The sequence below is a fragment of the Ranitomeya imitator genome, chromosome 6 (genome assembly GCF_032444005.1).
Source record: "Ranitomeya imitator isolate aRanImi1 chromosome 6, aRanImi1.pri, whole genome shotgun sequence".
Classification (NCBI taxonomy): domain Eukaryota; kingdom Metazoa; phylum Chordata; class Amphibia; order Anura; family Dendrobatidae; genus Ranitomeya; species Ranitomeya imitator.
The window spans coordinates 352775891-352801924 of NC_091287.1; the positions used below are offsets into that span (position 1 = coordinate 352775891).

The 26034-nt window shown below is 42.9% G+C and overlaps 1 protein-coding gene across 2 annotated transcripts in view; it reads right to left on the reverse strand.

The window, feature by feature from the left end:
• ZNF236 (zinc finger protein 236) overlaps positions 1 to 26034 on the reverse strand; it is a 222001-nt gene that overhangs the window by 110147 nt on the left and 85820 nt on the right. For both annotated transcript variants that reach the window (XM_069730951.1, XM_069730952.1), the window contains exons 16-17: positions 5185 to 5286; positions 4539 to 4693 (exon numbers count right to left, since the gene is read on the reverse strand). In XM_069730951.1, coding sequence (XP_069587052.1) covers positions 4539 to 4693; positions 5185 to 5286 — 257 coding nt within the window. The remainder of the gene's footprint in view (positions 1 to 4538; positions 4694 to 5184; positions 5287 to 26034) is intronic.

Consider the following 26034-nt stretch of genomic DNA (forward strand, 5'->3'; position numbering starts at 1 on the left):
CTATGCGCACATCGTATACAATATCGTGCACACCTTTGTTACACCATGCGATCATGCCGCCACAGCGGGACACTAGACGACGAAAGAAAGTTTCAAACGATCTGCTACGATGTACGATTCTCGGCGGGGTCCCTGATCGCAGGAGCGTGTCAGACACAGCGAGATCGTAACTATATCGCTGGAACAGAGATAGAATAGAGAAAGCGGAGGGCACCACTGAATGTAATAATGATGTTGGGGCTCACCATGGACTGAAAAACTACAAAGGTAACCAAGGAAAGAAAAGATCATGTCCACAAAAACGGGAGCACCTCAAACAATTCCCAAAAAGTACAAAGTTTTTATTGAAGAAATATAACAATAATAATCATAATACATCACACAAAAAAAACAAGACTAAAAACATTTAAAAATGCAAATGCACAAAACAAACGTGCACAACAGACATTTCCTAATATAGGGAAAATGACTAACCACATCCCCTTCCCCTCCCAAAAATAGAGATAGATATATACAGCGTGATGGCCTATAATTTAGCCGTATAGCAATACATATAATACAAATAGTCTCTATAAAATACTAATAGTCTCTGTAAAGTGCTCTCATATCCCCACTATCAAAAATACAGTGCATGCCTATATATAAACCCGCTGATATCACAGTACCATATGGTCCTAAGGAAAATCAAAGCCAAGGAACAAATGATAATAACAGACATACAACAATCAATGCCTCAATGGCTACTGAGAAAAAGCTAATGCCACACTAGCGCAGATGCAAATGCACAAGGCAATCAACATAGTGGTCTTATACATGCCTGAATAGAGCATCATATACCTGTGCCTAAAAGGAGCTGCTGACATGCAATGAATCAGGACCCCAAGACAAGCTAAGTAAAGGGGAGAGAGACGAGAGAGGGAGGAGGGGATGTGGGGTGCGAACCCACGCGTATCGCCGCGACTATGGCGGCTTCCTCAGGGAAAGAATAGCAGCATATTGTGTGAAGTACTCAGTAAAGCTATATATACAATCATGAAACAATTAGATGGAGTTCACCTGTGAGAGAGCGGCAGCAGGGGGGGCACATGGAGCCAGATGGTAGCGGCCATATTGTTATTGTTGGTCCTAGATACCGGCACATAACAAATAAAGTTGCGTGATAATCCAGGCATGCGTGCTGAGCACTATGTAGGCACGCCCCGGTCACTCTGAGTAACAACGCATAGCGGATGAGGCTTGTGTAGTGACCAGACCCGGGCATGCGCACTAGGTACCGCAAATCTGCGCAAGCGCACCTCGGCTACTCTTCAGCAGACCAGTGGTGGACTGAAGTGCGCCTGCGTACTAGGACTATGCTGTACAAGAAAGCGCAACGCCATCCAGAGGGCGGTCCCAGGATGTACCGCTGCACAGGACCCAATAGCACACAAATGGAATCAGGTAGACGCTACACTTAGATCACACCCCCATTGATAGACGCTGTATTTAGATTACAACCCCATTGATAGACACAGCCCCGCATGTATATGGAGAAAAAAGTGGCACTGGTACACTAAGGCATAAGCCAGAAGGAGAGAATGATACAGTACAAACATAATTTTGGGCGGCGTAGTCCAAAATGTGACAGCAAGACCACTGCATTTACCAACACACTATAAGACACTTTATAAATATAAACTATAAAGAGATTAGCAAAATAAACAAAGTAAGCAAAATGACCTAAAGAATAATAAAATGAAAAGATATATGCAATGATCGAGAATAACCTAAATAACGCATATATATATATATATATATATATATATATATATATATATATATATATATATATATTTATTGTAGGTATAGTGTGAACATAACTATACACAAGACCAAAGTGCAAATTCGTCCACATATATGCCCGTCGATCTTAGCTAGAAGAATATAAACAGAATACCAAACGACCACAGCTGTAGGCAATGTAAAAATATATGAAAATATATGAAAAAATAAATAAAATAAAATAAAATAAACATATGCGAAAGGGTGATGCACTTAGTACTATAAGGTACCATGATAGATCTCCTATTCACATAAAGCACCAAAACCCAATCAGAGATGTAAGACAGAAGCCAAGTCAATTGAGCCCGATAGACAAAGCAATAACATGAAAGGCAAAAAATGCAGACTCTGAAGCCACCAGATGCCATATGGTACTGTGATATATAAAATAAATCACTAGGTAGAAATACTAATTGTCCTAAGTATACAGAAGACAATACATTCCACTGTTTTATGATGGAGGCCGAATCTAAAGGAGGTTGCAATCTAAATACAGCGTCTATCAATGGGGGTGTGATCTAAGTGTAGCGTCTACCTGATTCCATTTGTGTGCTATTGGGTCCTGTGCAGCGGTACATCCTGGGACCGCCCTCTGGATGGCGTTGCGCTTTCTTGTACAGCATAGTCCTAGTACGCAGGCGCACTTCAGTCCACCACTGGTCTGCTGAAGAGTAGCCGAGGTGCGCTTGCGCAGATTTGCGGTACCTAGTGCGCATGCCCGGGTCTGGTCACTACACAAGCCTCATCCGCTATGCGTTGTTACTCAGAGTGACCGGGGCGTGCCTACATGGTGCTCAGCACGCATGCCCGGATTATCACGCAACTTTATTTGTTATGCGCCGGTATCTAGGACCAACAATAACAATATGGCCGCTACCATCTGGCTCCATGTGCCCCCCCTGCTGCCGCTCTCTCACAGGTGAACTCCATCTAATTGTTTCATGATTGTATATATAGCTTTACTGAGTACTTCACACAATATGCTGCTATTCTTTCCCTGAGGAAGCCGCCATAGTCGCGGCGATACGCGTGGGTTCGCACCCCACATCCCCTCCTCCCTCTCTCGTCTCTCTCCCCTTTACTTAGCTTGTCTTGGGGTCCTGATTCATTGCATGTCAGCAGCTCCTTTTAGGCACAGGTATATGATGCTCTATTCAGGCATGTATAAGACCACTATGTTGATTGCCTTGTGCATTTGCATCTGCGCTAGTGTGGCATTAGCTTTTTCTCAGTAGCCATTGAGGCATTGATTGTTGTATGTCTGTTATTATCATTTGTTCCTTGGCTTTGATTTTCCTTAGGACCATATGGTACTGTGATATCAGCGGGTTTATATATAGGCATGCACTGTATTTTTGATAGTGGGGATATGAGAGCACTTTACAGAGACTATTAGTATTTTATAGAGACTATTTGTATTATATGTATTGCTATACGGCTAAATTATAGGCCATCACGCTGTATATATCTATCTCTATTTTTGGGAGGGGAAGGAGATGTGGTTAGTCATTTTCCCTATATTAGGAAATGTCTGTTGTGCACGTTTGTTTTGTGCATTTGCTTTTTTAAATGTTTTTAGTCTTGTTTTTTTTGTGTGATGTATTATGGTTATTATTGTTATATTTCTTCAATAAAAACTTTGTTTGAGGTGCTCCCGTTTTTTTGGACATGATCTTTTCTTTCCTTGGTTACCTATATCGCTGGAACGTCACAAATCGTGCCATCATAGCGATCAAAATGCCACTGTGTGACGGTACCCTTACACAGGGCTCAGCCTTCAGACAGCTCCTAGATCTGCAGAAGATAATACAGTGATGTTATCAAAACTGCAGCGAGCAGCTCAATAAGTGACATATCGCTGAAATACAGTAAACAGACAGGACAGCAGGGGATTGCAGCTGATTCTTTCTTTGACGTAAAACATTCTTTAAAAAGAGGCAGGGAAATGTTTTACCTCACAGAAAGAATAACCTGTGATCCTGTGCTGTAATGTCTGTATACTCTTTTGCTTCCCCCCTGCCCAGGAGCTGTGGTATGATCAGACCATGTTCCTGCACGGTCAGACACAGCCATTACACAGCACACAGCAGGGGCACATTTATTAGATTGTCTCAATTCTTATTCACTTGTGGAAATTATTATTCCAAGATCTATAAATTAACATCTATATACGTGGAAACTTCTAGTATCTAGACACCAAATCATTTCTTAGGATGCATAATATGGGTTTCAGAAACATTTTCATTCCATATGCTGTATGTGTCTGCAAAAGACAGCACACAGATTATTGTTAGCCTGCCAATATGGGCGATTTCCACATGCACCTCAAGTCTGTCAGGGTAAAAAGGATCCCAGCAGAAACAAGTGTGTTCTGATTTACAGACCATACTAGTGCATGGAAATAGTAGACAACCCCTGCACCGGTCTGCACCGGAAACCAGTCAGAGTCGCAATTTGTAGATTTGGCTGGTCTGCAAATCTCCATGCTCCCCATGAACTGTGGGGATGAAACAAGTTTTTAACGTGATTAAGAGGGAGGACAGGATAGGTGACTGAAACTAGGCCACTGGAGCCAATATGGCAGGCCTCGGGAGTTGTCAGGCAGCTACTTCCTGTCTCTGAGGGCACAAAGTGTGAGATATCTGGTATCATTTCTAGTCAAAAATGAAAAGCAGCAAAGTTGTCAGTGTAGGAGATCAGCTAGTTAGTAGACTCACCACGTTAATGGCATCTGTAGTGGGCACCTCCAGAAGTGCTGGCTGCTGGTAACTTGTCGAGAGGGCCTGAGACTCGAGCGTGCTGGAATCCTGCAGCTGCTGCACAGTTGAGAACGCTGTTGGTTGGCTGAATCCATCAGTCACAGTGAAGCCTACTATCAGACGTGAGAAAATCTATATTAAATGCCTTCATCTAGGGCAGGGGTCCCCAACCTGTAGCTCGGGAGCCACATGTGGCTCGCGAGCCTGTGATGTGTGGCTCGCGGCTGCCTGCCAGCTTGATGCATTAGCACCAGGTGTAAATAACTATTAAGATCAGATCTCTAAATGGTGACTTGTGTGTAGCCCTGTACAGAAGAGCAGATCTGAATGGGGGTGAGATAGGAAAACGTGGAGCTTGGCATACTGCCTTGATGTGATTTCAGTGGAAAAGCTTTGGTTGTCATACCAGTAATGGAGGCTCTCGGTAACACTACTGTGAGTGGGGAAGAAGCTGGTTGTGGCTCGCGACCCTCTCTCAGAGCTGAACGTGGCTCACGACCCTCTTTTCACAGCTGGATGTGGCTCTCGAGGTCAGAAAGGTTGGGGACCTCTGATCTAGGGCATAGACATAATTACCGTATGTAATTCTACTGTACTCCCATACCTTGAGAAAGCCCCTGCTGGTCAAACGGCTGTGGTGGCAAAACTGGGGCTTCATAATGGCCAATGTTTTCTTGCAGAGAATGCTGAGAAGTAACAAATCTATCTGAAAATGTATAAAACGTTGATGAGGAAAACATTACAATTTCCACTTCCTTCCTCAAACTTTACATATTTTCTGACAATTACAAATTACCATCTGGGGGATTTATACATCACCATTTTCTCCGTTTAAACCCCTTGAGGACAACAGCCATTTTTCACTTTTGCACATTTGTTTCTTCTTTTTTTTTCCCAAAAGCCATGATGGTTTTATTTTTCTGTCAATATCAATAGTCATATGAGGAGTTCTTTTATTTTGTATGACACTACTGACCATTATATACTGAAAAACTGTGGAAGAACAATCCAAGTGGGCTGAAATGGTGAAAAAAAACCCCCGCAATTCTGCCATGGTTTTCTGCTGCAGTTTTGGGGTGCATATGATGGTTTGATCGCTTTTTATTGTATTTTCTGTGGGAAGTAACTAAAAACTGTATAGCTCTGGAGTTTTGATTTCTTTTCTTCTCTAGCGTACAGGTTAAATATAAATATAAATATATATATATATATATATATATATATATATATATATATATATATATATATATATATATATACACACACACACACACACACAGTGGGGCAAAAAAGTATTTAGTCAGTCAGCAATAGTGCAAGTTCCACCACTTGAAAAGATGAGAGGCGTCTGTAATTTACATCATAGGTAGACCTCAACTATGGGAGACAAACTGAGAAAAAAAAATCCAGAAAATCACATTGTCTGTTTTTTTAACAATTTATTTGCATATTATGGTGGAAAATAAGTATTTGGTCAGAAACAAACAATCAAGATTTCTGGCTCTCACAGACCTGTAACTTCTTCTTTAAGAGTCTCCTCTTTCCTCCACTCATTACCTGTAGTAATGGCACCTGTTTAAACTTGTTATCAGTATAAAAAGACACCTGTGCACACCCTCAAACAGTCTGACTCCAAACTCCACTATGGTGAAGACCAAAGAGCTGTCAAAGGACACCAGAAACAAAATTGTAGCCCTGCACCAGGCTGGGAAGACTGAATCTGCAATAGCCAACCAGCTTGGAGTGAAGAAATCAACAGTGGGAGCAATAATTAGAAAATGGAAGACATACAAGACCACTGATAATCTCCCTCGATCTGGGGCTCCACGCAAAATCCCACCCCGTGGGGTCAGAATGATCACAAGAACGGTGAGCAAAAATCCCAGAACCACGCGGGGGGACCTAGTGAATGAACTGCAGAGAGCTGGGACCAATGTAACAAGGCCTACCATAAGTAACACACTACGCCACCATGGACTCAGATCCTGCAGTGCCAGACGTGTCCCACTGCTTAAGCCAGTACATGTCCAGGCCCGTCTGAAGTTTGCTAGAGAGCATTTGGATGATCCAGAGGAGTTTTGGGAGAATGTACTATGGTCTGATGAAACCAAACTGGAACTGTTTGGTAGAAACACAACTTGTCGTGTTTGGAGGAAAAAGAATACGGAGTTGCATCCATCAAACACCATGCCTACTGTAAAGCATGGTGGTGGAAACATCATGCTTTGGGGCTGTTTCTCTGCAAAGGGGCCAGGACGACTGATCCGGGTACATGAAAGAATGAATGGGGCCATGTATCGTGAGATTTTGAGTGCAAACCTCCTTCCATCAGCAAGGGCATTGAAGATGAAACGTGGCTGGGTCTTTTAACATGACAATGATCCAAAGCACACCGCCAGGGCAACGAAGGAGTGGCTTCGTAAGAAGCATTTCAAGGTCCTGGAGTGGCCTAGCCAGTCTCCAGATCTCAACCCTATAGAAAACCTTTGGAGGGAGTTGAAAGTCCGTGTTGCCAAGCGAAAAGCCAAAAACATCACTGCTCTAGAGGAGATCTGCATGGAGGAATGGGCCAACATACCAACAACAGTGTGTGGCAACCCTGTGAAGACTTACAGAAAACGTTTGACCTCTGTCATTGCCAACAAAGGATATATTACAAAGTATTGAGATGAAATTTTGTTTCTGACCAAATACTTATTTTCCACCATAATATGCCAATAAAATGTTAAAAAAAACAGACAATGTGATTTTCTGGATTTTTTTTTTCTCAGTTTGTCTCCCATTGTTGAGGTCTACCTATGATGTAAATTACAGACGCCTCTCATCTTTTTAAGTGGTGGAACTTGCACTATTGCTGACTGACTAAATACTTTTTTGCCCCACTGTGTGTGTATATATATATATATATATATATATATATATATATATATATATATATATATATATATATATATATATATATATATATATATATATCCAAAAATGAGGCAGCACTCCATAGTTCCGTGTAAAAACGTGCAGGGTTTAACTTACCTACATATTGTGGGTAAATTAAACCCTGCACGTTTTTATACGGAACTATGGTGTGCTGCCTCATTTTTGGATATTTATAAATGTGGATGATCGCTGGACTGATTGTCTTGGGGCGCTGCACTTGAAGCTAAGTATTTCTGTGCTGTTCCTTTTTTCTTTTTGATATATTGATGTCTGGAAATTTTTGCACAGCTACTTTTTATAGAATCTTGTTTATACTTAACAGCAGAGAAGAAGAAAATATGCGGCACTCACCCCAGGATAACTGTGAAGATTGTGGTCTTTATTGGAGAAAAATGCAAGTTACATCCATCAGGACATCAGGTATATACGAGGGTGCGGTATAGGAGCTCGGACGACGGCCGTTTCGCACACACAGGTGCTTCGACGGGTCCGACCCGTCGAAGCACCTGTGTGTGCGAAACGGCCGTCGTCCGAGCTCCTATACCGCACCCTCGTATATACCTGATGTCCTGATGGATGTAACTTGCATTTTTCTCCAATAAAGACCACAATCTTCACAGTTATCCTGGGGTGAGTGCCGCATATTTTCTTCTTCTCTGCTGTTGATGGATTTCTTGTTGGATATTTATGCAGAGCACCGGTTCCCATACTGATTGTGGCGCCTGTATACACAGCTGTCTGCTAATAGTCCTGACTGCTTGGAGACGTTCTACTCTAGTGCCGTTCTACTCTCTGTATTTTCATTGTTTATACTTAACATCCTTAAGCCATTTTTTGGAAGCATGGAGGAACACTCCATGGAGCCAGGAGTCTTCAGTTATACTGTATAAGATGAGAAACGCATATTGAGCAATATGGAGGAAGGTGCAGCTTTCCTAAAGAAACCATCGATAATGGAAATAAAGCGTGTATATGAAAATGATAATAGACGGCTTATTAGCTCCCAACTGCATCTTACAACGTTGGGTCAATATTACAAAGAGCATAAAATACCAAGAGGACTTAGGTCCCATATAAGACCTAACCTGTTTTTGAATAATTCCACCTTTTGTACCAGATTTATTATGATTTCAAACAAGTATGCAATGGATGTGATGTTGCTCAACATAGAATATCTACAATTAGAGGTGAAAAAGTTGTAATCCAGTGTGAATGAAAATGAAAAAAAGATACAAGATGTTTTGAGTAAAGAGGATTGGACTATTTTTAAAGATAAAGTTGAGAAGGATTTGATTAAATTTAGAAGTGATCTTGAAGAAACGAAACGAAAGAAATGGAGTAGAGACTCTAGTGACTATGAAAATGGCCAGGTGTATGCATGGCAAAATGACAACACTAAGATTCCATGGAGAAAAAGAGGTTATTGTCTGAACAAAGGGACCTACAATGATAATGGTGTAAGGTTTAATAATGAATGCATTTCTCATAGACTTGATGGACGGAGCGGAAAACGGAAAAGAAGGGGAGGCAAGCGCCACCGCAGGAAACAGAAAGAAATTAGAGAGGAACAATCCCCAAAGACAACCGAACCTGAGGAAAAAAAGAACAGAGCTCGTAATCAACATTTCACAGAAGGTACTGTCTGACATGGAAATCTCTGTACTCAGCAAGGGATTATCATTCAGCCCATGTCCCCATATGGACTGGTTCCAGCTACAACTGGACTTAGGACAATTTTTTAGGAGGTTGAAACTAAAAGAGTGGTTTTCTGATAAAGAGGCCACTAGCAAAGAAAGAGTAAGTGAACTTGATCTAAAAACCGTCGGACTAATTAGACATCCTAATATCTTAAAAGAGGAATTTGTGGCACTGCAGGGACTTGTCCATGACGACGACATCGTGATAAAACCCGCAGATAAGGGGGGCGCTGTCGTCGTCTTGGACAAGTCAATGTATATTGGAGAAATTATGAGACAATTGCAGGATGAGAATGTATATGTCAGAATGGAAGGTGACCCCAAATATAATATCAATAGGGAAATCAAGATGGTTTTGAAACAAGCTGTAGAGGGATGCATTATAGACCAGGATTTACATGACTACTTGTTGGTTGAACATCCAAGAACGCCAGTGTTATATATAACACCCAAAATCCATAAAACTTTAAACAACCCCCCTGGCCGCCCGATTATATCGGGAGTTAAATCAATTTTCAATAAAATGGGCATTTTTCTAGACAAGATCTTCAACCCCATAGTAAAAATTGGTAAGTCATACATAAAAGATACGACAGATTTTTTAAACAAACTTGAAGGGGTTAAATTGGATCAGGCGGTAATCCTGGCGTCGTTTGACGTAGTATCACTGTATACATCCATAGATCATGAACGGGGACTGGAGGAGGTTGGGAAGAAATTAAATGGAGCTAAATATACAGAGGAAAGCAGGATGTTCATATTGCAACTATTAGAAATTATACTTAAACGTAATTATTTTCTATTTGGAGATGTCTTTTATGCACAAAAGAGGGGGACTGCCATGGGGGCCAACATGGCCCCTTCATATGCTAATCTTGTAATGAAAATCCTAGAGGAGGAGCACATCTACCCGTCTTGCCATTTCCAGCATGTGCTGGTATGGTGGAGATATGTGGACGATGTGTTCCTCCTCTGGACCGGGACACAAATAGCATTGGAGAATTTTCTGGGGTACCTCAATACCATTGACCTAACCATCAAGTTCACACGTGTGTCATCTAAAATAGAATTACAATTCTTAGATGTATTAATCAGACAGAGAGAGTATGGGCTGGACACTATTTGTTTGTAAAGAGTACCGATAGGAACAACCTATTGACATATGATAGTCAACATCCACGTAGAATGGTCAGGTCAATACCTTTAGGCCAGCTACTTAGGGTGCGACGGGTGGTTCAGAATGAGGAAGAGGTAGATGTTGTAATGGATTCTCTTATAAAAAAATTCAAAGATAGAGGTTATCCAAAGGAACTCTTACTAGACACTAAAGAAAAGGTGCTAAGACTAGAAAGAAGTGACCTAATTAGAAATAAAACAAACATAAGTAAGAGAAAATACCCGGAGCGCATTCCTATTGTAACAACGTATGTGGAAGAAAGTAGAGACGTGGCCAATATAATTAAAAAGCATTGGGGGATGTTGGGTAAATGTCTCCCTAATGTCAAAGAATTCAAAATGCCACCACTTTTTTCCTATAGAAAAAACAGAAATATTAAGGACTATCTTGTCAAATCAGACATAGGACCGATTAAAAAGAACATACAGGTAACTTTAACTGGTAGAAAACAAAACGGGTGTTTTCCCTGTCTAGGATGTGTCAACTGTGGACATATAATAAAAGGATCCACATTTCAGCATCCAGAAACCAACAAAGTGTATCAGATTAAACACTATCTCACATGCAATTCGGATTACGTCATTTACCTACTCATGTGCCCTTGCAATTTGTGGTACATTGGGGAAACGATATGTGCATTCAAAGTAAGGATGAACCAGCATAGATGCACTATTAGGAAAAAAAGAATGGACCTCCCAGTACCAAAACATTTTACTGAACACAATCACACTGAGAAAGAACTTAAATTTAAAATAATAGATGCAGTGCCTCCCCAAAGGAGAGGGGGGGGATAGGGATAGGGAACAAATGCTGAAGAAAAAGGAGCTCATGTGGATCTACGAGCTGAACACCCTTAAACCCAAGGGGTTAAATGTAGACTTTAGTATACATGGGATCACTTAAAAACATAATATGGTTACTAAGTCTAACAGTGTAATATGAAGCTCAGTTGGTAGTATATTGGTGTTTCTGCCTATTTGTGGGTATAAACCCAATTTTTATGTATTGCACTTTTAAGTTTAGTTTTATTTTTATTTATTGTTGTATTCTTTACCTTTCAGACGCACCAAGGTGTGAAGAATGATACCAAGTGGAACATGACTGTGTGGAGGACAATTAAATTTAAACAATTGGATCTATATTGCTATTTCAATAAATCACTGCGAAATGAAACAAATGCAGTTTGATCTTTATTTATATGGGTGAATAGATGGCGAGCCAATCAAATGTAATAATGGTAGGGTGTTCAAATACGCTGCCTTCTATGGTGTTCATTTACGTGGGTGCATAAAAAGGAATTGAGTATTAGCCAGGACTAGGGCGCTGTCACCCTCTGCGCTTGTGGCTGCAGCACTTTGACCTGAGAGGGTTAAATGCTGGGTCGCAATAGTGCAGGACCCCCGGAGACAGCCTGAGTAAGGTGCCGTCCGGAGGGTCAGGGTGGGAACTTGCGCCTGTACGTGGGTCCATATGGCATGTCACAATATAATGAATGGACACCTGACTCGTGTTCCTCTGTGAGGAGTGAAAGAGGAGTAAATAACCCTATAGTAGGATTTTAGAATCCCCAGCAAACAAGATGCCGACTCGCGCATGCGTGGTCTGAGTGTTCTCTTACAAGGAGCACTTTGGGGAGAGAAAGGAGTCTCAACAAACATGGCGCCGAATCGCGCAGGCGCGATGTGAGTGAGCCGCAAAGTCTAGGTGACTGGCCGGTCATCTATCCCGCAGTAGTGACGTAATGAGACATGCGCAGTAAGCGCTATAAGTGGGCAGCACGGTGGCGCAGTGGTTAGCACAGCAGCCTTGCAGCGCTGGAGTCCTGGGTTCTAATCCCACCTTGGACAACATCTGCAAAGAGTTTGTATGTTCTCTCCGTGTTTGCGTGGGTTTCCTCCGGGCACTCCGGTTTCCTCCCACATTCCAAAGACATACTGATAGGGAATTTAGATTGTGAGCCCCATTGGGGACAGTGATGATAATGTCTGTAAAGCGCTGCGGAATATGTTAGCGCTATATAAAAAAATAAAGATTATAAGACGCCGAAAGGAATGGTGTCCTCCACACGGAACATGCGTCCACGGGGTAAAGTAAGAGGCAATGTATAGTTATGCATTATATGTCTGTATTAATTTGCACAAGATATATTGCACATATGCACTTTACAATCTGAGAAACACCGCAATGAATGCACAAAGTGGAACACAATTAAGGATGATTAAGCTATGTATAAATATAGGGCACTAAGACTTACTCACTGCTTGAGAAAAGCTCATTGCGAGCTGAAACGTTGCCACAATATGTGGGTAAATTAAACCCTGCACGTTTTTATACGGAACTATGGAGTGCTGCCTCATTTTTGGATATCTATAAATGTGGATGATCGCTGGACTGATTGTCTTGGGGCGCTGCACTTGAAGCTAAGTATTTCTGTGCTGTTCCTTTTTTCTTTTTGATATATGTATGTATATATATATATATATATATATAATATATATATATATATATATATATTGTAAGGATTTCACTCACTCAGCTGCGACGGCTGACACTCAGGAGACGTGTTCCTTTAAAGTTCACTGGGTTTATTGCTTCATAAACCATGTGGCAAACAACAGAAAACAAATAGCCTTTGGTTCAGGTAAAGAAAAACAAGTGTCCAGTTCATCCGGCTCAGTCCTGAAGCCGTAACACACTCAGGAGGGTTTCACCTCCACACATATCTGCTGTGTAAAGGATTAGCCAGTCTTATAAAGAGCTAACCCCACCCAGTAACCCATCACATGATTAGCCATGTGGTCTGACATTACCACAGGTCCTGAAACACATATACAAGATTATGTGCAAGAAAGGAATACTCCGGGCTACATTACAGCAACCAGGCACTTATGTGGCACATACCTCCCATCGACTACAAACCCTTTAGCCATGCTACATACCTCCCCCCTCTGCCTAAAGCCGTGGGGCTTGGCACTTTCCCCCACTAAACAAGGGATTCTCGATAGGGCATCCGCATTACCGTGCAGCTTTCCGGCCCTATGTTCCACATGGAAACTGAAGTCCTGCAGGGCTAAGAACCAACGGGTGACTCTAGCATTTCTTCCTTTCGTTTCTCTCATCCACCTAAGCGGGGCATGGTCAGATACCAGTCTAAATTTACGTCCCAGCAGATAGTACCGCAATGTGTCCACTGCCCATTTTATGGCCAAGCACTCCTTCTCAACGATTGAGTAGTTCTTTTCAGATGAGGACAGCTTCCTACTCAGATAGAGAACAGGATGCTCCTCCCCATGTAGTTCTTGGGAAAGGACTGCTCCCACCCCAACATCTGAGGCATCTGTCTGAAGAATAAACTCTTTCTTGAAGTTTGGGGCCATCAGAACGGGTTGCTTACATAAAGCCTCTTTCATTTCTTGGAAGGCTGAATCTGTTTCTTCGGACCACTTAACCATTACTGATTTTGTCCCTTTTAGCAGGTCAGTCAGAGGCGCCGCCATTGTGGCGAAGTTTGGGATGAACCTCCTGTAATATCCCACGATTCCCAGGAAGGCTTTAACTTGCTTCTTGGAAACTGGTTTTGGCCATGTTTGAATTGCCTCCACTTTACTGATTTGGGGTTTTATTTCTCCATGACCCACTATGTATCCAAGGTACTTAGCTTCTTCTTTACCCAATGCACACTTCTTCGGGTTTATTGTAAATCCGGCCTCTCTTATAGCATCAAACACCGCTTGGACTTTCTCCAGATGACTCTCCCAGTCCGGGCTAAAGATGACGATATCATCTAGGTACGCAGCAGCGTATGCCTTGTGGGGTGCAAGGACTCTATCCATAGCCCTTTGGAAGGTGGCCGGAGCTCCCTGTAGGCCAAATGGCATCCGGACATACTGGAAGCATCCATCTGGTGTAGAAAACGCCGTCTTCTCCTTGGCTTCCTGTGCCATGGGGATCTGCCAATACCCCTTCGTCAAATCCAAGGTGGTTATGTACCTGGCGGGCCCAAGCCTTTCGATTAGCTCATCAACTCGGGGCATGGGATATGCGTCGAACTTGGAGACCTCATTCAACTTCCTATAGTCGTTGCAAAATCTCCACTCCCCATCAGGTTTTGGGACCAGGACAATTGGGCTCGACCAACCGCTCTTGGATTCCTCAATGACTCCAAGCTTCAACATACGCTCCACTTCCTTGGAGACTATTTCTCGACGGGCCTCAGGAATTCTATAGGGCTTCACGTTCACGCGCACATGGGGCTCTGTCAGGACCTCATGCTCTATGACCTTCGTGTACCCAGGCAACTCGGAAAACAGGTCCCTGTTTTTCTGGAGTAACTCCCGGCATTGCTGTTTCTGGGACTCCGATAGCGTCTCCGCTATAGTAACCGCTCCAACCTCACCTTCTGGGTTGCTTAACAACGATGGAGTTACTGTCGGCTCTCTATCTTGCAACGGCTTGATAAGGTTGACATGGTATACTTGGAATGGTTTCCGTCTTCCTGGTTGGTGAATTTTATAGTTTACTTCACCGAGTTTCTCGACAACCTCATATGGCCCTTGCCATTTGGCCAAGAACTTGCTTTCCACTGTCGGAACTAACACAAGAACTCGGTCTCCCGGATTGAATTGCCTCACTCTTGCAGACCGGTTGTAGACCCTGGCCTGAGCTTCTTGTGCTTGGAGAAGGTGTTCTTTCACGATAGGCATCACCTTTGCAATCCTCTGCTGCATCAGGGCCACATGCTCAATGACGCTTCTGTGGGGCGTGACTTCGGCTTCCCAGGTTTCCTTGGCTATATCCAGGAGTCCTCGTGGATGTCGGCCATACAGAAGCTCAAACGGTGAGAAACCTGTGGAGGCCTGTGGAACTTCACGAATGGAAAACATCAAATAGGGTAAGAGACAATCCCAGTCTCTACCGTCTTTCTCTATAGCTTTTCTCAGCATGCTCTTCAGTGTCTTGTTAAATCTCTCAACAAGGCCATCTGACTGGGGATGGTAAACCGAGGTCCTCAACTGGGAGATTTTCAGGGCTTTGCATAGTTCCCTCATCACCTTGCTCATGAAAGGTGTCCCCTGGTCAGTCAGGATCTCCTTCGGCAGACCTGTCCGGGAAAAGACATGGACCAACTCGCGAGCTATACTCTTTGAAGAATTTCTCAAGGGAATTGCCTCAGGATAGCGTGTGGCGTAGTCCAGGATGACTAATATATACTGATGGCCCCGGGCTGATTTAACTAAGGGACCGACCAAGTCCATGGCAATTCTCTCGAATGGCACCTCAATAATGGGCAGTGGCACAAGGGGGTTCCGGAAATGAGGAGTGGGAGCCGTTAGCTGACATGTAGGGCAGGACCTGCAATAGTTCACTATTTCCCGGTGGCACCCAGGCCAATAGAACCTCTGCACAACCCGTTCCTGCGTTTTTTCCACCCCTAGGTGTCCACCCAAGATGTGTGAATGGGCCATGTCCAACACCTTCCGTCTATATGGACCCGGCACTACCAACTGCTCTACCAACTCCTCCCTTATTTTCGTGACCCGGTACAACAACTCCCTGCTCATTAGAAAATGGGGAAATCTTGTGTCTGCCCCCGGTTCCTGTACCACCCCGTCAATAACTGTGACATTATTAAAGGCTTCCCTCAGAGTGGGGTCCCTATGTTGGGCAGTCCCAAAATTTTCACCGGATACCTCTAACTCCAGAATGTCAGATGCAGGGGACACTTCCTCCTCATCTCCAGCCAGGACACAAAAAGGAAATCTGTCTGACTCTGGGTGTGGCACCACCCTTCCCGGGTTCACTGGTTCCCTACTCTTGCTAGGGAGCTCAGAACCTTTCCCCCACAAATCCCAAAACAAACAGAAATCCCGGCCAATAATTATAGGGTGCAACAAGTCCTGAACGACGCCGACTATGTGGGACTCCGTGCCACATGTCGTTTCAATGTTCACACTGGCCACAGGGTAGTCCTTTGCATCACCATGTATGCACCGCACTCCGACCTTCTTTCCCGGGAGCAGGTGGAGAGGAAAAGTGGCCCTCACCAGGGTCACTAGGCTCCCCGAGTCTAACAGTGCCGTTACTGCTTGACCGTTCACCTTCACGGGACATGCTTGAGGTCCCTCGTTGGGCGGAGAGTTCACACTGCAAGCTGGATACGCATAGTATGAACAACGGCGTCCCATGCTGCAGTCCATCTGCTCAGTGGTTTGGGAACAACGGGCAGCTATATGTCCTGGCTTGTGGCACCTCCAACAAATAATATCACCCGTGGGGACCTTGGGCACCACCTCCCCCGCCCTTTGTGACCTTGGACGCACCACCCCTTTTTGGGACTCAGCTGCCTTCTGGGATCCCCAGTACGGCATGGGCTGCCTCCCGAAGGAGCCTTCCAACCCTTGGTACCTCTCAACCAGTCCGATCAGCTCGTCGGCATTCTGGGGATCACCCTGGGCAACCCAAGACTGTATAGGCCTCGGGAGGGAATGGACAAACCGATCCATCATCACCCGTTCTACCATCTGTGCAGGCGCAGAGGATTCTGGCTGCAGCCATTTCTGGACCAGGTGCAACAGATCAAACATTTGGGAACGAGGTGGTTTGTCCCGGTGATAGCCCCAGGAGTGAACTCGCTGTGCCCTGACAGTCAGTGTCACCCCCAAACGTGCGAGAATCTCGGCTTTCAATTTGTGATACTCTTTGGCATCCTGCAAGGTCAAATCATAGTACGCCTTCTGGGGTTCTCCCGTCAGGTATGGCGCAAGTACCTCTGCCCACTGCTCTGGCGGAAGTTTTTCCCTCTCAGCGACCCTCTCAAACACCGTCAGGAAGGCCTCAACATCATCCCCGGGAGTCATTTTCTGCAACGCGCGTCTTACCGTTTTCCGGACGTGGGTGTCATCAGCCAAACCTGGGGTTGGGGCGCTCGCCTTGCCCTGGATGGCGGTTGCCAGAAGCTGCATCTGCTGCTGATGCTCCTGCTGGCTCTGCTGCATCTGCTGCCGTTGCTCCTGCTGGCTCTGCTGCATCTGCTGCTGGCTCTGTTGTAACTGCTGCCGTTGCTCCTGCTGGCTTTGTTGCATCTGCTGCCGTTGCTCCTGCTGGCTCTGTTGTATCTGCTGCATCAACAGCCTGTTGGTCTCTTGCTGCCTTTTCTCCTGCTGTGACTGCATCTGGACCAATTGTTTCAGCAGGTCCTCCATTTTCTCCGGCAATGCTTGCTGGCTTGCAACAGCCTTGACCCAGGACATTCAAAATAAACTCACGTCTCCGCTGGGAATGCTGCTCGCACGTCTCCACCAATTGTAAGGATTTCACTCACTCAGCTGCGACGGCTGACACTCAGGAGACGTGTTCCTTTAAAGTTCACTGGGTTTATTGCTTCATAAACCATGTGGCAAACAACAGAAAACAAATAGCCTTTGGTTCAGGTAAAGAAAAACAAGTGTCCAGTTCATCCGGCTCAGTCCTGAAGCCGTAACACACTCAGGAGGGTTTCACCTCCACACATATCTGCTGTGTAAAGGATTAGCCAGTCTTATAAAGAGCTAACCCCACCCAGTAACCCATCACATGATTAGCCATGTGGTCTGACATTACCACAGGTCCTGAAACACATATACAAGATTATGTGCAAGAAAGGAATACTCCGGGCTACATTACAGCAACCAGGCACTTATGTGGCACATACCTCCCATCATAGTAACATAGTAACATAGTAACATAGTTAGTAAGGCCGAAAAAAGACATTTGTCCATCCAGTTCAGCCTATATTCCATCATAATAAATACCCAGATCTACGTCCTTCTACAGAACCTAATAATTGTATGATACAATATTGTTCTGCTCCAGGAAGACATCCAGGCCTCTCTTGAACCCCTCGACTGAGTTCGCCATCACCACCTCCTCAGGCAAGCAATTCCAGATTCTCACTGCCCTAACAGTAAAGAATCCTCTTCTATGTTGGTGGAAAAACCTTCTCTCCTCCAGACGCAAAGAATGCCCCCTTGTGCCCGTCACCTTCCTTGGTATAAACAGATCCTCAGCGAGATATTTGTATTGTCCCCTTATATACTTATACATGGTTATTAGATCGCCCCTCAGTCGTCTTTTTTCTAGACTAAATAATCCTAATTTCGCTAATCTATCTGGGTATTGTAGTTCTCCCATCCCCTTTATTAATTTTGTTGCCCTCCTTTGTACTCTCTCTAGTTCCATTATATCCTTCCTGAGCACCGGTGCCCAAAACTGGACACAGTACTCCATGTGCGGTCTAACTAGGGATTTGTACAGAGGCAGTATAATGCTCTCATCATGTGTATCCAGACCTCTTTTAATGCACCCCATGATCCTGTTTGCCTTGGCAGCTGCTGCCTGGCACTGGCTGCTCCAGGTAAGTTTATCATTAACTAGGATCCCCAAGTCCTTCTCCCTGTCAGATTTACCCAGTGGTTTCCCGTTCAGTGTGTAATGGTGATATTGATTCCCTCTTCCCATGTGTATAACCTTACATTTATCATTGTTAAACCTCATCTGCCACCTTTCAGCCCAAGTTTCCAACTTATCCAGATCCATCTGTAGCAGAATACTATCTTCTCTTGTATTAACTGCTTTACATAGTTTTGTATCATCTGCAAATATCGATATTTTACTGTGTAAACCTTCTACCAGATCATTAATGAATATGTTGAAGAGAACAGGTCCCAATACTGACCCCTGCGGTACCCCACTGGTCACAGCGACCCAGTTAGAGACTATACCATTTATAACCACCCTCTGCTTTCTATCACTAAGCCAGTTACTAACCCATTTACACACATTTTCCCCCAGACCAAGCATTCTCATTTTGTGTACCAACCTCTTGTGCGGCACGGTATCAAACGCTTTGGAAAAATCGAGATATACCACGTCCAATGACTCACCGTGGTCCAGTCTATAGCTTACCTCTTCATAAAAACTGATTAGATTGGTTTGACAGGAGCGATTTCTCATAAACCCATGCTGATATGGAGTTAAACAGTTATTCTCATTGAGATAATCCAGAATAACATCCCTCAGAAACCCTTCAAATATTTTACCAACAATAGAGGTTAGACTTACTGGCCTATAATTTCCAGGTTCACTTTTAGAGCCCTTTTTGAATATTGGCACCACATTTGCTATGCGCCAGTCCTGCGGAACAGACCCTGTCGCTATAGAGTCACTAAAAATAAGAAATAATGGTTTATCTATTACATTACTTAGTTCTCTTAGTACTCGTGGGTGTATGCCATCCGGACCCGGAGATTTATCTATTTTAATCTTATTTAGCCGGTTTCGCACCTCTTCTTGGGTTAGATTGGTGACCCTTAATATAGGGTTTTCATTGTTTCTTGGGATTTCACCTAGCATTTCATTTTCCACCGTGAATACCGTGGAGAAGAAGGTATTTAATATGTTAGCTTTTTCCTCGTCATCTACAACCATTCTTTCCTCACTATTTTTTAAGGGGCCTACATTTTCAGTTTTTATTCTTTTACTATTGATATAGTTGAAGAACAGTTTGGGATTAGTTTTACTCTCCTTAGCAATGTGCTTCTCTGTTTCCTTTTTGGCAGCTTTAATTAGTTTTTTAGATAAAGCATTTTTCTTCCTATAGTTTTTTAGAGCTTCAATGGTGCCATCCTGCTTTAGTAGTGCAAATGCTTTCTTTTTACTGTTAATTGCCTGTCTTACTTCTTTGTTTAGCCACATTGGGTTTTTCCTATTTCTAGTCCTTTTATTCCCACAAGGTATAAACCGCTTACACTGCCTATTTAGGATGTTCTTAAACATTTCCCATTTATTATCTGTATTCTCATTTCTGAGGATATTGTCCCAGTCTACCAGATTAAGGGCATCTCTAAGCTGTTCAAACTTTGCCTTCCTAAAGTTCAATGTTTTTGTGACTCCCTGACAAGTCCCCCTAGTGAAAGACAGGTGAAACTGCACAATATTGTGGTCGCTATTTCCTAAATGCCCAACCACCTGCAGATTTGTTATTCTGTCAGGTCTATTAGATAGTATTAGGTCTAAAAGTGCTGCTCCTCTGGTTGGATTTTGCACCAATTGTGAAAGATAATTTTTCTTGGTTATTAGCAGAAACCTGTTGCCTTTATGGGTTTCACAGGTTTCTGTTTCCCAGTTAATATCCGGGTAGTTAAAGTCCCCCATAACCAGGACCTCATTATGGGTTGCAGCTTCATCTATCTGCTTTAGAAGTAGACTTTCCATGCTTTCTGTTATATTTGGGGGTTTGTAACAGACCCCAATGAGAATTTTGTTACCATTTTTCCCTCCATGAATTTCAACCCATATGGACTCGACATCCTCATTCCCTTCGCTAATATCCTCCCTTAAAGTGGACTTTAGACAAGACTTTACATAGAGACAAACCCCTCCTCCTCTCCGATTTTTACGATCCTTTCTAAACAGACTGTAACCCTGTAAGTTAACTGCCCAGTCATAGCTTTCATCTAACCATGTCTCGGTTATTCCCACTATGTCAAAGTTACCTGTAGATATTTCTGCTTCTAGTTCTTCCATCTTGTTTGTCAGGCTTCTGGCGTTTGCGAGCATGCAGTTTAGAGGATTTTGTTTTGTTCCAATCTCCTCACTGTGGATTGTTTTAGAAATGTTCTTACCTCCCTTCTGAGTATGTTTTCCTGGGTCGTCTTTGTTCGAGTCTAATGTTTTTCTTCCCGTCCCCTCTTCTTCTAGTTTAACGCCCTCCTGATGAGTGTAGCGAGTCTTCTGGCGAATGTGTGTTTCCCAGGTTTGTTGAGGTGTAGTCCGTCTCTGGCGAGGAGTCCATCATACCAGTAATTCACACCGTGGTCCAGGAATCCAAATCCTTGTTGTCTGCACCATCGTCTTAGCCAGTTGTTTGCATCAAGGATCCTGTTCCATCTCCTGGTGCCATGCCCGTCTACTGGAAGGATAGAAGAAAAAACTACCTGTGCATCCAGTTCCTTTACTTTCTTCCCCAACTCTTCAAAGTCCTTGCAGATTGTCGGTAGGTCCTTCCTTGCCGTGTCATTGGTGCCAACATGTATCAGAAGAAATGGGTGGACGTCCTTGGAGCTGAAGAGCTTTGGTATCCTATCGGTCATATCCTTGATCATCGCACCTGGAAGGCAGCATACTTCTCTTGAAGTTATGTCCGGTCTGCAGATGGCTGCTTCGGTGCCTCTCAGTAGTGAGTCTCCCACCACCACCACTCTTCGTTGCTTCTTGGCTGTACTTTTTGCTGTCACTTGTTGCTGTGTGCCCTTTTCTTTTTTGCTTGCTGGTATTGCTTCATTCTTAGGTGTGCCATCTTCATCCTCTACAAAGATTTGATATCGGTTCTTCAGTTGTGTGGTTGGTAATTTCTCCATGGTCTTCTTGCTTCTTTTGGTCACATGCTTCCACTCATCTGCTTTTGGAGGTTCTCTGACACTTTTTGCACCTTCTGTGACCAGTAGAGATGCTTCTGTTCTGTCTAGAAAGTCTTCATTCTCTTTGATGAGTTTCAAAGTTGCTATTCTTTCTTCCAGACCCCGCACCTTTTCTTCTAAAAGGGCCACTAGTCTACACTTCTGACAGGTGAAATTGGATTCTTCTTCTGGTCGATCTGTGAACATGTAGCACATGCTGCAGCTCACCATGTAGGTTGTCACATCTGCCATGTTGCTCCTAGATCCTGCTGACTTGCTGTGTGTTTTCCTTCTTGTGTAATCTACTCAGCCAAGCTCTCTTGCAATAATGTCCTACAGGCAAAAATTCGGTTTGGTGATGCTTTCGAAGCAGCTGGTCCCGGCTGTACCCAACGATCTTCTAGCTTAGGGAGACTTCGCTTCTCCCAGAAGGCACCTGGAATATGCAAATTAGCCTCCTGAAGCTTGAATCCCTGGTTTGGTGATGCTTTCGAAGCAGCTGGTCCCGGCTGGTCCCGGCTGTACCCATCGACTACAAACCCTTTAGCCATGCTACAATATATATATATATATAGGGAAAAATGGAACAGCACAATGCTCACCAATGGTGGGTGCCTAGCCCTCTGGATAAAAATGATCCAACCATTAATCCAACATGTATACCAAATAGCAAAAAGAAGGCAGCACTCCAGACGTTTCAGATGAAAAAAAGTGAAGTTTTAATCGACCCACATCACTGCGCGACGTTTCGGCTCACTGAGCCTTTTTCAAGCAATGGGTGTTAACAATGATTGTGCTTTTATAGAAACAATTTGAATAAATTTGCATGTTACAATTACCATTAATACATAAATAAACATACAGTTGTACAATTTTATATAATGTGCATATAGTGTCTCTTTAGTGCAATATCCGTGCTTATTAAAGTGCTTTGTGCTATGTTCTTTATAAAATATCACACTTCCCCACTTTCTCCTTTGTTTCACAGACTTTCTCATTAGCATAAATTTATATTAATATTCATAGTGATTACACTTTATATTCCTCACCTTACCGCTATCCGACAACACCGCTATCCGACAATAGCGGTAAGGTGAGGAATATAAAGTGTAATCACTATGAATATTAATATAAATTTATGCTAATGAGAAAGTCTGTGAAACAAAGGAGAAAGTGGGGAAGTGTGATATTTTATAAAGAACATAGCACAAAGCACTTTAATAAGCACGGATATTGCACTAAAGAGACACTATATGCACATTATATAAAATTGTACAACTGTATGTTTATTTATGTATTAATGGTAATTGTAACATGCAAATTTATTCAAATTGTTTCTATAAAAGCACAATCATTGTTAACACCCATTGCTTGAAAAAGGCTCAGTGAGCCGAAACGTCGCGCAGTGATGTGGGTCGATTAAAACTTCACTTTTTTTCATCTGAAACGTCTGGAGTGCTGCCTTCTTTTTGCTATTTGGTGTATATATATATATATACATATATATATATATATATACATATATATATATATATATATACATATATATATACACATATATATATATATATATATACACAATAAAGAAAAAAATTAGAACAGCATCATATTACCAAACTTGCGGTGCAAAGCTTTCCAAACCAGTATCCAAGTGGTTCCGATAATATAAGAAAAAAAGGAAAACAGCACACAAAAAAATAGAAAAAAGTGGGCTTTAATGCCTGGACGGCGTGGCAACGTTTCGGATTTCCAATCCTTTTTCAAGCCTTGTCCATTTTTTTGTGTGCGGTTTTCCTTTTTTTCTTATATATATATATACATATATACACACACACACCAGAGGTTCATGAACTATAGGATACCAAACATGCTTGTTTTTTAAAATTGCCTTTTTTTAACTGAGAAAAGGAAGCAAATTAATCAAATGTGTGTTTATATCATTTATAAAAACAGTATAAATTAATTATAAAAAATATTTTAAAAAAAAATATATAGTGTGTGTGTGTGTGTGTGTGTGTGTGTGTGTGTGTGTGTGTGTGTGTGTGTGTGTGTGTGTGTGTGTGTGCATATATAATGATATACATAAACGCATATAATAATTATTATTTTCTTACTTTTATTATTCTTTCATTACTTTTTAGTCCCCCTAGGGGACTTAAAGCTTGTGATTCTTTTGTCTCTTGTGCTGGTCACTTGTACAAGATCATTACAGTAAATAGTGATATTAACATTTTCCTAAACCAACATGGCAGTGATGTGAGCTTTCAGATTCAGTAGGCTTCCGTGGCAACTCTTTGGCAAGCATCGCGTTGACTGAGGTGTAGGGTGGGGTTAGGTGGAAGTGCAGTCAACCAGACTTTTTAAAGGGAACCCGTCACCATGACCATGCTGTCCAATCGGTAGGCACTATGTTATAGAGCAGAAGATGAGCAGATTGATAAATAGTTTTCTGAGTAAAGTTTCTGTGTAACCTGAGTTTTCTTCATTTAATCATCTGCTCTTTCTGGGATCTTTGGTCCAGTGGGCGGTCCGATCAGTGACTGACAGCTCTCTCTGCATGTACACTTATACAAAGAAAGCTGTCAGTCATTGACAGGACCGCCCACTGGACCCAAATCAATCTGCTCAGCTCCCCTGATCTATAAAATGGAGCCTGCAGATTGAATGTCATTTTCGTGGTGCCAGTTTCCTTTAAATGCTAGTATCAGTAATTGACAGTGGCATCTAACTGGTGTAAGAAAGCAGGAAGTAAGGTCCTGAATGGCAGATATGTTTCACCGAGGTGGTTGACCTTCGTAATATAAAGTCTGCATCAGTAACATTAGTTTACTGAGAGAGTTTTAATTTAACCGGATTTTGGGTCCAGGATTTAGGAGTAGCCAAAAGAGTCTGGGTTCCCATAATCCAGATCGGGGCTTACAGGCCTAATAACAGCAGCTGGGTTAGCTCAGTAGAGTGGAGTTTGGTGAGGCTGCTACATTTACTTTGTTTCATTGTGTCTGAGGAAAGAACTGTTTGTGTTATTATGGAGATGCGTATCCAAGCGGCCACCCTACACTGGTCATACAGTTGTGACCAGAGCAAGCTTCGTTGCTGCTGCTTGAGACATATGCCAGCTATAAAGCAACACAGTAGGGATTTGACCAGTATGAAGCGGGCACAGTTTCGGCACCTTCTCCTTACATGGACACACTGACTGTGTGGTACAGTTACATCAAGGTGCACCAAAATGTTATTGTACTAATGTTGAAAAAAATATGCTTTCCTTCATAAGGAAGACAACACATCGACCAAACCAGACACTAATCTCTACTAAGTACTAATTAGGGATTTGTTTTGTACAGACCACTATCACTAGCCCAAATGTGGTTGCCTCCAAACATATTTAAAAAAAGGGAGTTACAGCAATGTCATGACATATGAAATACAATTATTAACTAATTCAGGAGCAACGACAGCCACATTTACCGTGTTTCCCAGAAAATAAGACCTACCCAGAAAATAAGCCCTAGCATAATTTTCCAGGATTTTTGGAGTATGCTTGAAATCTAAACCCTACTCCAAATACAAGCCCTAGACAATCATGGACATCATTAGGGCAATTGCCCAGGGCCCCCATTTCCTTAGGGGCCCATAGCATTTCAATTTGGAGGTTAAGACTGCGTAAGGACCTTTGGTGACTTCACAGCCATGTGACCATGATGTCTCCAGAGGTTCTTGACTGCAGAAGTCTAGAGGAACTACAAGAAACAGGTAGGTATGCAGAGTTGGCATTAGGAGGGAAGGGAGGGCAATCTCTCAGGGCCCCCATTCTTTTAGGAGCCCCCAGTGTTTCCAATCCAAGGGTAAACTGTCTAAGGACCTTTGGCGATATCACAATCATGTGACCGTAAAGTCATCAAAGGTCTCTTAAATGCAGGAGTATGTGAATGAGTGAGTGAGTGAGCGTGTGTGTGGCTTGCGAAAGTATTTACCCCTTCCCACCTTGGCTTTTATCTATTATGCTACATTAGAACCTGTGTTTAAATACTTTTGTAATCTGAGTTGTGTATAAAGCATCAGCATTAAATAGTCTAAGTTAGTGAAGTGAGAAAAATATAGGCATAAATTACATTTATGGGATCAAATAACTAAAATTGGCACGTGCATATGTATTCACCCCTCTTGCTATAAATCCCCTAAAAATTTCTGGTACAAGCAATTACCTT